Source organism: Neomonachus schauinslandi, chromosome 1 (genome assembly GCF_002201575.2).
Source record: "Neomonachus schauinslandi chromosome 1, ASM220157v2, whole genome shotgun sequence".
Lineage (NCBI taxonomy): Eukaryota > Metazoa > Chordata > Mammalia > Carnivora > Phocidae > Neomonachus > Neomonachus schauinslandi.
Window position 1 is genome coordinate 185094457 of NC_058403.1, and position 13192 is coordinate 185107648.

A 13192-nucleotide genomic window follows, 5' to 3' on the forward strand; every position below is an offset into this window, starting at 1 on the left:
GTGACCCAGATCCCCGGCACACAGCTGCAGGGAGAAAGGAAAAACAGTGCCCACATCAAGGAACAGCTGGGGACCTCGGAAGGCTCCCCACCCCCATGCCTTTTAGCATCTCAGAGCAAAGACAGCTTAGCACCACCATATCATCAACCCAAGCCCTCCGAGGCAAGCCATATTTTGGCATCATGCAACGCGCCTTAGCTCTCCCCACTGGCTTGACACATTGTCAGGATCTGAAGGGTTGAATTGTAAAAATTATTCCTAATGATTAAAAAAAAAAAAATCTTGAAATATGGCCACAGAGACGGGTTCCAGAAAGGGATGAGGGGCATGGGCAGTCACCAGTTTTAAAAGAAAACATTGATGTCTGGAATACCAGGGGTCCTGTGAGCGGTCTGTTTGCAGAAGAGATAAAGGTGATTGCGCAAAGCCACCACAAAGTGCGAGTTGGAAACTTGGATTTTGCTAGACTTGAGTAAAGCATATAAACCTACTCTTCGTTCCCATTCCCTTCTGCACACAAGCCACCTAAGAGCACGCTGGACTAGCCCAGTGCCTTTGAATAGGCCGAATCCCCTAGCAAAGATTCTGATTCTACCCACAAAAGCAGACTTCATTGTGCATGGACGAAGGGCAGTCTGACAGCATCTTCCCTCTGGCAAACTGATCATGCAGTGACCAAGTGCCTCGCTGTCAGCTCTGACACAGAGCTCTGCCCGGAGCATTTGTGGCTTTTCTCTGTTCTGTGAAAATCACAGCTCAACATCCTCTCCTCCAAGGAGCCTCCCCTGGCTCGGACTCATCCCCGCCCCACCCTGGCAGTGGTCAGAGTCCCTTCTAGAACACTGTCTCCCTAAGTCACGACTGGAACTCAGGGGAACCCAAATGCAGGGGCCAGCCAGGGGGCTGCAGGGAGGGCAGAGACGGACAGGCTGGCCAGCTGGTGCCCTTCGCCCCCAAAAGATGTCCCCGTGGTTAGCTCTATCCAGCCCACTAATGCCACAGGAGAACATCACAACAATGTTACCACCTCACCTGATTCATCATGAGAACCCAGACAGCTGGGGTTTTAAGTAAAATCTTCCTGTTTTCCAAAACAATCCAGATTCTTGAAAACCGTAGATCAGCTAAATAAAACAGGTCTCGGACCTGCATTTGGGATTACCTTTCTTCACCTGCTCATCTCCCCCATTAGCTTATAAGCTGCCTGAAGACAGGAACTCGGTCTCCTCGCTGAGTCGCCCGTGCCTGGCACAAACTAGATGCTTTAAAAACATCTTTGAATAAACAAGCAACTCAGGAAGGAATAAACAGGCCAGCCATAAAGGGTCTCAGGTCAATAAAACAAAACCCTAGATTTGAATACTTCTAAAACATACCAGCTCTGTGACCCTGGGCAAGTCATTCCCCTTTGGAAGCGGTTTCCTCCCTTGAGAAGAAGGTGCAGTCGTGACCCCTTAGCTACCACCCAGGTCGGCTGGGAGGATTCAACAGAACGTTTGCTCTGTATCAATTCAACAATTACTGGTTATTATGATGAGTGTTTACCCTTTGCTATGGTTCACGGTCACATGCATGGGAGAAAACACTCTTAATGGCATCCGTCTCCTTTGTGACTTCCCTGGGACGGAGGGGGACAACCACCTAGACCGAATGCAGTCATCAGAGAGTAAAGTTGGAAGTGCTGGCGGCTAGAGCAGATGCGTGGAGAGCCTGTGCCCGGGCTCACGGCAGCTCTGTCGTTGTTGCTTCCACGAGAATCCAGGAGAGATCCGTGCTCCACGGGGGCACACGTGCTCAGTCACTCCGTGAGCAGGAGAGGGGTATCACCACATGCCCACTCTCAACGTTCACATGTATCTGTTTTCTGGAGCCCTCATTATACCAACATAATCCCCCCCAACATTTGGGGTTTGCATCCCCTCCGATTTATTACGCTGTCTCCCACTAAACGTCCAGGGAAGCAAAAACAAAAGCAAAAACAAAAAACTGCCAATATCAACAAAACTCACTTGTTTTCGTGAATCGCATTCTTAATGGGGAGGCACCAGCCCACGGGAAAATTTCTCCAAGTGTAACGGTGGGAGTAAGAGAGACCTTTTTTCTCTCTGCCTATGAGGCGAAATTGGTGTTGACTGATTTGCCACAGAATTTACAGATGGCTCAGTCATGTGCTGGAAGGCGGACATACATTTCTCAGATCAGATCGTGAAACCCTCCTAATGTAACCTCCTAATGTCGAACTAACAAACCTGGGACAGATGTTACAGTAACCACTTACGAGTTCCAGTTTTCTGCTCCAGAGTCTATGTAGTTAACTCAGCCCTGTCTGAAACTTAGAATTAAAGCTTTTTTATGGGGGCACCTGGGTGGCTCAGTGGGTTAAGCATCTACCTGCAGCTCAGGTCATGAAGCCAGGGTCCCGGGATAGAGCCTACTTCTCCCTCTCTGCTGCTCCCCCTGCTTGTGCTCTCTCACTCTCTGCCAAATAATAAATCTTTTTTTTTTTTTAAGATTATTTATTTATTTGACAGAGACAGAGAGAGAGAGGGAACACGAGCAGGGGGAGGGAGAGGGAGAAGCAGGCTTCCTGCGGAGCAGGGAGCCTGACGTGGGGATCAATCCCAGGACCCTGGGATCATGACCTGAGCCAAAGGCAGATGCTTAACAACCGAGCCACCCAGGTGCTCCAAATAATAAAATCTAAAAAAAAAATAATAATAATAAACCTGCTCTATGTTTCCGGAAAGTTCTTCAAGCTAGAATTATGGTCAATAAGATGCTCAACTTGTCATCAAGGTACTATAGCACTGATTAGCTGGATTAAGAACATACAGGTTATCTGATTCAACATCAAAACTTAATTCCGTTTCTCGAACCCCTGAAATTATAGTTGGTCCTGTAAAGTTTTCTTCCACATGGTTTTGGCAAATGCAAACCATAGGATTTTTTTTAAACAAACATGCTATCAAAACAGGCTGTGGAAGGAAGTAAATGCCTCCAGACATGCTACTCCTCATTTAGGCAAAATAAGGTAATGATTAAAAAAGTGGCTGGGTTCAAATCCAGGATCCACCAAAGATTAACACTGTGACTTGGGCATGTCACCTGATTTCACCAAGCCTTGGTTTTCGGATCTGCAAAAGGCAGGAATTCCTAGGATCTGAATGCTGATTAGGTGGCAATGTCATCTGCTAAGCACACCGCAGTCCGGTGAAGATTCGAGAAAAGATTCTTGGCTATCCTTAAGATACACGAACTCATTTTAGGCGTGCAATTTTGCTCAAAGAGAAAAGAGCTACCTTTAAGGCAATTTTCCTCCAAATTACAGGACAAAAATTTTTTAAATGACTTGTCAATAGTCCCAATTCTCAGTGGACACTAATGTCTTGCTCACAGTAGCTAAGCTACGCTACAGAACAAGTGAATGCAGAAGCTGCAAGCTGAAGCACGGTGACGGGGCCGCTTGCACAGAGTTCTTCGCCCAGCCTCTACCTCAAGTTATGCAAATCAGAAAGAAACCTTCCAAAAATGTTCCTCTTCTTTCTGAGTGGCAGCAGCTGTGCGACTCGCGGTCTTTTCAGGAACGTCAGCACATTGGTGCCGTGTAAACAGCTTGTCTTGGTAAGACAGGGGATCTGGAGCTCTTGGAATGCATTTCCTGACTGTAATTCAAAAGGTGCATTTTGGTTTCACCCTGAGTAGTAAGGCCAAGATGGCACACTTCGAAAACGATTCGATTTATTGCTTCTCCCTCCCTTCTATAGACTCTCACAGCTCTGAACCATCGCACGGTTGATATGGATTACAATACTTAAAAGGCGCACACGGGGCACCATTTGCAAAAGAACACAAACCATGACTATTGATTTTATCTGTATTAGCTGCCCTACAACCCCAACCTTTGCTCCAAAACATTCTGCATGTATTTCTTTTTTTTTTTAAGATTTTATTTATTTACTTGACAGAGAGATAGACAGAAGAGCACAAGCAGAGGGAGTGGCAGAGGGAGAGGGAGAAGCAGGCTCTGCACTGAGCAGGAAACCCGATGCGGGACTCGATCCCAGGACCCTGAGATCATGACCTGAGCCGAAGGCAGACGCTTAACCATCTGAGCCACCCAGGCGCCCTCTGCATGTATTTCTTGCGAGCTTCACAGCAATTTCTGCATGGTTAGGGATTTTGGTCCCTACAGCTCTTCAATGCAGATCCCTGCAAGGAGTATTTAAGAAAGAACTGTAACATCCTACCTGTGACATCTGAGCTAACCAATACTCAAAAATAAGTTTCTTGCACAGATCCACTTTGCTGCCTGTAAACATACTGCTCAAATAGTCCCCAGTGGGCCTCTACGAATCTTTCAGTTGGGAGGTGGGGGGAACAGGTCCCTACCGTACTTTTTAGTTTGGGCCAAATGTGAAGTAAGGAGACTCATCTAATGACTGACCTCCAAAGTTGTTCCTTTAAGGAAATCTACTCTTTGCTAAATGATGCCAGTGGGTCTGAATTCTTAAGGATACTTCCAGCCACTCAAGGAATATCCGTGTGCTCTCCACTTTAGCATGTGTGCTTGGGGGCTGTGTGACCATCTCTGGCCCATGGTGAGCAAATGGTATGGAGGGATTCCACTTCTGGGTCGTGCAGTTGAAATTGAGGTGCCTCCTTGATTTTTCTACCCCTGCTGCAGCCATGTGGGAAACACAGGTCGCAGAAAGAGAAGCTGCAGGTGCAAGAGGGCTGCCAGCTCCACGAGACTACACACAGGTGACAAACTTCAAGTGGTGAGGTCACTAGGGTGTTGGGTGCGTTTGCAGCAGCTACTGAAGCTAATGCAGCTACTCCTGAGTGAATGAGGCGGACCACTGGGCTTCAAAGTGGGGTGGGTGGTGGGTCACGACTCTAACCTAGTTACTTAGGGATAGGCTCTTCTGGAATTGCCTCTAGGCCCGTTGGGAGCATCACCGGAACCCATTTCATTAACCTTTCCTTTTTTGGCCCAAAGTGGTTCTCCTCAGTTGGTTCACCTACATTTACACTATTTCGCTCCAGACATGTGACTTTTAGCTATTTCTAGGATAAATACTTGGCACTACTGATATTCAAAAGAATGAACTCGAGAAGGAACTTCCAAAAGCTATTTTCAAGCAATGTTTTGAGCAAGGACCTATGCTTGGAAAGTGTACAGCTATACATGGATTACATTTAGGGGACAGCATTCCTTTAGGTCTGTAAATCTGATGTTATTAAAGAATAACTTTTTAGGCACCCCAGGACCCAGAATTAAAATCTGATTTTTCCCTGAAGCTATGGTTGTTTATTTACCACCTGCCAGGGACTGGGATCACCCTTTCCCATAGTGCACACCTAATCCTCATGGGAGCCCAATGGGCACATTTCTTAATTGTTTTGCAGACAGAGAAACTGAAGGTGGTAGAGTCATTTTGTCAAAGATCCAGTTTCTCTGTCCCTTCCCTGCCTCGGCACCTCTCCTAGGGGGCTTTTTTTTTTTTTTTTTTTTAAAGATTTTATTTATTTGACAGAGAGAGACACAGCGAGAGAGGGAGCACAAGCAGGGGGAGTGGCAGAGGGAGAAGCAGGCTTCCCGCCGAGCAGGGAGCCCGATGCGGGGCTCGATCCCAGGACCCTGGGATCATGACCTGAGCCAAAGGCAGCCGCTTAACCGACTGAGCCACCCAGGTGCCCCCTAGGGGGCCTTTTTAAAAAGTTTTTAATTCCAGTGAGTCAACAGAATACAGTGTTCTATTCATTTCAGGGGTACAATACAGTGATTCAACACCTCCATACATCACCCTGTGCTCATCAGGACAAGTGCACTCCCTGAGGGGCCTTTATAGACCGCTTCCTAATCACTGCCCCCCAGTGAAATGTTAACACCAGTAACATGCTGTATATTTGTGTACTGTGTACCTGTGCTTTATATAAAGTAGGTCTTGTTTTGTTAACGCCCAAGTACCCATTTTCACCCCTTTGGGAATAACTGCACACCTGCTCATGACACCTGCTCGGAGGCCATGGGTCGTTGAGCCGTGGAGCTGGCTCCAAACGCAGGCTGGGTGCGTCTGGGCCCGTGCTGCCCCCTCACCACTGCATAGCACTGCCTCTTTCTCATCTTGCCTTCCTGCAGCGTGGTTCCGCAGGGCCTTTCCACCATGCTTAGGGTAAGGTACGTATCCCTTCAGGTGGCACCCAGGACCTTCAGGATCTGGCTCTTGCTGTCTCCATACTCTGCTCCAGTGAATGCTGAACACGGGTACCCGTTTACGACTGGCCAGATTCTCTCCAGCCCCTTGCCTGTACACCCTCTTTGCTCGTTTCCAGCTGCTTGCTCTCCAAGACCCAGCTGGGGCATCAGCCCTCCAGGGAGCTTTCCCTGATCCCACCCCCTCTCCAGGGCCTGGATGAAGCCCTTGGATTTCATCCTCCAAACATGCTCTATACTCGATTTTATGTACTCGTCTGCCCCCCCCCCCCCATGGACTGCAAGGACCTTGGGAGAAAAGAGCTCATCCCCAAATCCCCAGGCCCAGCACGATGGGCGGCAAGTGCGACAGAAGCACCGCATGAACAGAGGAAGTGCCCGTGCAACAGAAGAAACAGCGTTATCATTTCTCCAACACGATGATACTGCTCAACTGCTATATCACGCTCTAACGATCCTGCAGCTGGGATGGGACTGGAAGTGGCCCTTTTCCCAGTCCGTGGCCCATGCATTTGTGGCAACAGTCCTCACTGAGACTCCGAAGCTGACCAGGCTGAGCTTATGTGCCTACTTTGTTGCTTTCCTCCTACTCCCATGTGTCATTCTCTGCTATCCAAGTCAGAATTCCCTTTTCTCAGCAGAAATCCCTCCCCTCCTCATTTAATTTCCCAGCTTCTTTCGGAGCCAACACTGGCTGCTTCTGTCTGCCTGGCACCTGCATCTGGTCCCCTTTCTGGGCTTTGAGGGTCCTTTGGGAAGACACCCGTTGTGCAGTTTCAGTGCATGTGGTTTACGATGGCAAAGACCTCGCTTCTGGGCTCCACAGTTAATCAAAGAGCCAGGCCTGACCAAAGTCTTTAATCTCTCTGCTCCAGAAGGTTCTAGGGGTGAACAAATGACCGGAGTCTGTTCTAAGAGACACCATCTGGAGATTTAACCGGAACCGTGAGGGAAGAGAAATTCCCTTTCTACTGGGCTGGGAGGATAGAAGTCTGACGTGGGCCAGGGCCACCAAGAAAAGCCAACACAGGGAGAGCAGACCCCAGAGACAAAGAGGGAGACAAACACAGGAACACAACACAAGCCAGGTCCTGCTGTCCTCATTGCATCTTGCCCGTCTAGCTGGGCCTGATGCTCCAAACTGTTCCATTCCATGAATCAACAGATTTTCCGCCCCTTTGTGCTTAGGGCACTTTGAAATAGATTTTTGTAAATTCCAACATGGTGTATGGGAATACTGCACACTGCTTAGCCCACAGTGGGCCTGCAACAAACATTAGTTCCTTTATCTTCCACTGGTCAAAGCTAGCAGGGGAGGCTCACAGGAAGGCCGTGGCACAACGGGCCCACTAATCCCACCTTCTGTTGACTTCGCTGAATGTCGGTCATGCTCAGCTTTCACAGTATGGAGGTGGGAGACCAGCATCTTGATGCTTCAATAGGGTTATGGATTCTAGAGTGAAGAAGTCCTATGTTCAAAACCGGAGTTCACCACTTTCTACAGGACCTCCAGGAGCTCCCAGTCCCTTATTCTTGAATGGGGATAATGGTACCTGCCCTAAGGTTTACACAAACAATCACAGGAGATGGTGCCACGCGAGCGCTTGGCGTGGTACCTGGCACTTAAAAAGGGACTCGGGAAACATCAGCAAGCACGATCATCATCGTACAAGGGGACACTGGTGGAGAAAAAGAATTCAGAGAGCTCATGAATTCATGTTTCATGAATTCATTCGATTGCAGTGTCAAGGACTCCAACACACTCAGGAACCAGAAGAGCTGCAAAGGGTCAGCCCCGGGTTGTAGAAACGGCCACCACAGCAAGCTGGTTTGAACCCCTGAGTGCCAGGCCTGCCACCGAGGACACAACCCAGAAGGTTTTGATCTGCCTCAATGCTCTACATAGGTCAAGTCTGTCTGGCAATCACCCGCTCTTGCCGTGCCTCAAAAGGCAGAAGAGTAGCACTCTGGTCCTAGCTTCAAAACCCCGCCGCCGGTGAGAAATGCACGTCTCTTCCACACTTACCAATTTTCTGTGTGAGCTCCCCAGTGCCTCCTTCTTGCACATTCATGAGAAACAAAAAAGTTGGACAGAAAGTAGGTCCTTGTCGCCTCTTGGCTGCTCTCATGCTTAGCCCACTCATCCGTCCTAATACTAATTCAATTTTACTTTCATCTGTAAGAATGTTCTCCTTTGTATTCCCTTTTGTGGACTGGCAGGAAGAGTCTAGTGAATGCTCGTGTGCAGAGTCCACGGACATTGAAACTCCTGGTTATTTTAAATCCAGCTTTGAATATATACAAACTGGTATGTATATATAAAAATCATACAATTGATATATCAAGTATTATTCAAAACATTTTCTATTCAAACCCAGTTTTTTTGGAAGTATAGACAGTTGTCATTTTCTAATGGGAAAGCATCTCGAATGGAAGGGTCTTAAAGTTCTCTTGGGGCGCCTGGGTGGCTCAGTCGTTAAGCGCCTGCCTTCGGCTCAGGTCACGATCCCAGGGTCCTGGGATCGAGCCCCGCATCCGGCTGCCTGCTCAGCAGGAAGCCTGCTTCTCCCTCTCCCACTCCCCCTGCTTGTGTTCCCTGTCAAATAAATAAAATCTTTAAAAAAAATAAAGTTCTCTTTATTGTAGGACACAGGCCCTTCCTCTACGTAGGCTGTAGTGTCAACATGCATGTTTTGGCTGGCCTGGTCTCTGTGCATGCTTGGCCTCACAGCCCTTGTTCACAGTGATCCGTTCTTGGATGGACAGAGGACCAAGGTGGGCCCGTGAGAAACAGTCCTGAGGTTTTCGCTACAACTGCTTAGGGCAGGAACTTGTTCACGCCAGGGCTGCCAAGCAACCGTGTCCAGTCCGGGGGCAGCTGTGCATGCTCTCTACTCCTCCGCGGAGAGGGTCTGCGACTAAAACCACACACACGGTACTGCGCAGAGCCAAGAGCGGAGCGTGCAGACCTTTTGTTACTTCTGTGTGCTCAGTTTAACCCACGTCGGGCAGCTTCCCATTTACCAATGGGCTCCAGACCAATGTTTGTTTGCAAACCACTTTGTGTTCTAGAGGCGGCACAACAGGGAGGGGAGTCTAGTGTTCCTGGGCTCACCCAAACGCGATGAACTTCATGATCAAGCCGGTCCGTAATATTCACGGTGCTGCAGGTGCCATCAGGCACCTGGGGAAGCCAGAGATGTACCCTTCATTATCCCCTGGCTCTACAGAATTGAGAACGGGCCCAGGGACCCACAGCCCTTCTGCCAGCAGATTCTGTTGATCCCACCTTCAAAATAGGTCTAAATCCAACTGAGTCCTACCACCTGCACTGCTACCCACCTCCTTCGGGACTTGTTCAATCTCCCGGCTGGTTGCTCTGCTGCACCCCGATCCTCTTCAGGCTTTTTGCAACACAGCAGCTAGGTAACCCGGAAGTCCGATCACAGCACACTTCTGTCACAAACCCTACTTATCTCAGGGTGAAAGGCAACGTACCCCATCTCTTCCTGATCCTCTCTCCTACCACTCTCCCCCATGCTCACCTGCCACACTGACCTCTTCACTATGCCTGAAACGTGCTGGGGCACACTCCTGCCTCAGGGCCTTTGCACGTGCAGTTTCCACTGCTTGTCACCTGCCCCCAGTGGAGCCCATCTGACTCCCTCCTACTTTAGGTCTTTGTTCAAATATCACTTGCCACTTAGGGCTTCCTTAACTACTTGGAATACTCAACCTAAGTCCCAGAATGCCCCTCCCGTTTCCAGATTTAATTTTCTCCATTACACACTTACCATCACTTTAAGTATCACATATCTTACTTATGTGCTTTGCCTGTCTCCCCCACTAAAAAGTAAGTTCCAGGAGGTAAGACTGGCACATAACAGGAGCTCAAAATTAACTGAGTGAATGGCAAGAAAGGAAGCAAGGGATGGAAACAGGACACCTGTTCATCACAGAGGAAGCTCATTCAAGGGCAGAAGCCTCCTACAGTAGTCAGAGAGGTGAAGGTAGCCAGGCCAACCAAGTGGGCCAATTGGCCTCACTCAGTTACACTGCCTCAGAGAATGTAGCTGGAAAACACAGAACTTTTAAACAGAAGCTGCAAGCAGGCTTCCCAAGAGGGGGGAGGGGAACAGTGAGAACCAGTTCAAGGACAGTGATAATTCAGGGAAGACTTAAAAATCAGCCATTTTTATATTACGTGTATTAAATGCCACATGATACACTAAATGTTTCCCTATCACCTGATTTTTCAGCAAAAGGCTTTCACAAACATCTTAAAGTCAAGAGGGTTATTGCGCAGATACAACAAAGTGAAACATGGCCCCAGAGAACCTGAAAATGCTAGGAAACTTATTCACTCATTTTGCAGGTTCAGGAACTAAAGCTTAAGGGGGAAATGGGATTTGAATCCAGCAAGTATCGATGCTGGGGTCTGAATCTGGATGTCCCTGATTCCCAAGCAAAATTTCCTTTGGCACTCAATCACAGAAGCTCCTCCTAAGTGCCTTGATCTCAAGCGTGGCTCTAGCCCACCAGCTGCTTCCAAAAAAAGCAGATCCCCCAGGTGGTGACCCTAGACACACTCCAGCTGCCTCACCTTACTGAATGAGAGGCCCTGGGCTTCCTCTCCCCACACCCTGCCCCTCGCAGGGCAGGGTGCTTACAGCAGAACCTAGCCCCCCACATCCCCTCTGTAGGTGCAGCCTGGCTTACTCACCTCCAATAAACTAGCACAGCAATGAGAAGGATGAGGCACACGAAGGTCAAGGCTGAGACCACAATCAGAGGGATGATCCATTCCATCCTCCCTGGAGAAGGACGGCTTATCATTCCAGAGGTGTTCTTTTCTGCTGCAAAGAGAAACCGTGGCAGTTAGAGGACAGGGGCTAGTGGGGAGGGGGAGGAGGGAGCCAGAGTAAGACACAGAGCTCTGGTCCACTTTGGGGTGGTTTCCGGAGGACTGAGCCGCCTGCTCTGGGTGTCCTGGGACAAGAGGGGCAATCTGCAGCGGGCACCACTTCCTACCGAGTCTCAACCCAAGCGGGGCTTTTTCTCTAATTGCCAGAGGCAAGGACTCGCAGAAGGAGGTCAAGATGTTCTCACGGAGAGTTGCCTATGAGAGAGACATCCAGCTTCACTCCAAGAACATTACGACCCAAAGCAGCTTTTGGATACACTGAAGAAATGTGCTCAAGCCTGAACGCAGCATCACACTTGCCTCTGGAAAGGGACTGGAGTGGTGGGAGGTGGCTGGGAGCCTCTCAGGTTCCCCAGCGCCAAGGCTGGAGGTAGGGCAGGATGGGCTTTGCTAAGATAACCAGCAGTAACAACAATGGTTCTATTCTTCGCCTGCTTAGCACCCCTTACCCATTCTTCTAGTACCTGCACCCAGTTCTGTTTGGGGGAAAGCACCTCTCCCTAAAAGATAAAGTCATAGTGGGACGATCATCCAAGCATGGGGCTCCCAGTCTCCCGGGCAAGGGTGGGGGGTGGGCACGAGACTCCAGGTAGGGCAGCAGCTCTCCCCCTGGAGTCCCAGCCAGCCACTCAGACTCAATTACAGCACAGTCCACCCAGATGCTTCTGCCCAGCAGTTCCCAGACCCCAGAGCCCCGGAGGTCCTGTGTCTCCAACTTTCCCTCTTCTCCCATTACTCCCCACCCCCATGCTTCTAAAAGTTCAAAGACAACTGGAGCTAGGAAGCCATGCCTCGCTCTGCTCCCAGCACAAGTCTGCCTCTAAAGAGCAGCCAGTCTAGAGGTTCACGGGCAAGTCTGAAATGATCCGGGCTTCTCTCTGGCCTGCAGATACCTCTTACCCAAGCAGCTCTTTCCTCTGGTTCTCGCAGGCCCCGAGGATCTTCCCAACTCCCTAGGAGCCTCCGGAAGGAACCCACTCTTTTTATACTGAGGGGAAGAGGCCTGGAAATCTCCAGGTGGTGCAAATGAGGCTCCGATGGACGCCGTGCGGGGCTGGGAAGGGCTGGCATGCTCACAGACAATCATGGGAGGCAGGTGGCAAGAAAGCAAAGGTTAAATGTGAGCGCAGGGAGAAGCCCCAGGAAAAATTTACAGCAGGCTGCAGGCTGACTTGTGCTCAGCCAGGATCCTCCTGCTCTGCAAAAATTAGGCCAGCGTTCAGCCAGCCCAGAGTGTCCCTCTGCAGGGTGGCTTCAGTGCAGGGCTAATCAGGCTAGGTTTCCAAGTCAGAGAAGGTGGGTTGACCAGGAAAGAAATAATTGGCCCTGGGAGCAGATTTATAAAGAGGCAAGGCTCCTGAGTAACGAAAAAGCGTGTTATTCACCAGCTTTTTTCTTTTTTCACTGGCTTCTTCTAACTTCCTTTAATCACCTCCTTTGTTTCATGCACAGCCCTGTGCATCACCCGGGGCCAGATGGAGGCCAGCTCACAGGTAAGTAGACAGAGGCAGGCAGGCAGGCATACTCTGATGAAACACCGTAACATGGCACTGAAGTATCTTCCTCACTGTGCCAGCCCATTGCTCTTGACCCCTTGCTCCACAATTTCTCATTAGATAGCTATTTGCCAAGTCCCTAGTGTGTGCCCAACATGGTGCTAAGGGATGGGGATGCAGCAGGACATCAGGCAAAAACAGCCCTGTGCTGTGGGGATCATTGAAGCGGGGGACGCAGGCACAAGAACAAGGAATTAGGATAAGATGAACGGGATACCAGGGAGAGCCCAAGGGCTGTGCATAGCGGGAAGAGCCGTCCTAGCCTAGGGGTTCTCGAGGGGCTCCTTGACACGGAGATCTGGGGGGTGAAGGGGAGTTAGCCAGGCTGAGTGCAGGGGAAGATGGGTGTTCTGGAGAGACAGTATGAGAATGAGGGGAACCAAGATAGAGTGGTAGAGGCCACATCTGCTGGGGCCCTGTAAGCTGAATTCAGAACACGTTCTAGTCCCAAGAGCATTGGAAGCTACTGCAGGGTTGCAAGCTGAGGCTGACAAG

General features: G+C 49.6%; 1 protein-coding gene across 2 annotated transcripts in view; it reads right to left on the reverse strand.

Annotated features, from left to right (window-relative positions):
- PTPRG (protein tyrosine phosphatase receptor type G) overlaps positions 1-13192 on the reverse strand; it is a 701884-nt gene that overhangs the window by 71128 nt on the left and 617564 nt on the right. For both annotated transcript variants that reach the window (XM_021695223.1, XM_044921263.1), the window contains exon 13: positions 10941-11073. In XM_021695223.1, coding sequence (XP_021550898.1) covers positions 10941-11073 — 133 coding nt within the window. The remainder of the gene's footprint in view (positions 1-10940; positions 11074-13192) is intronic.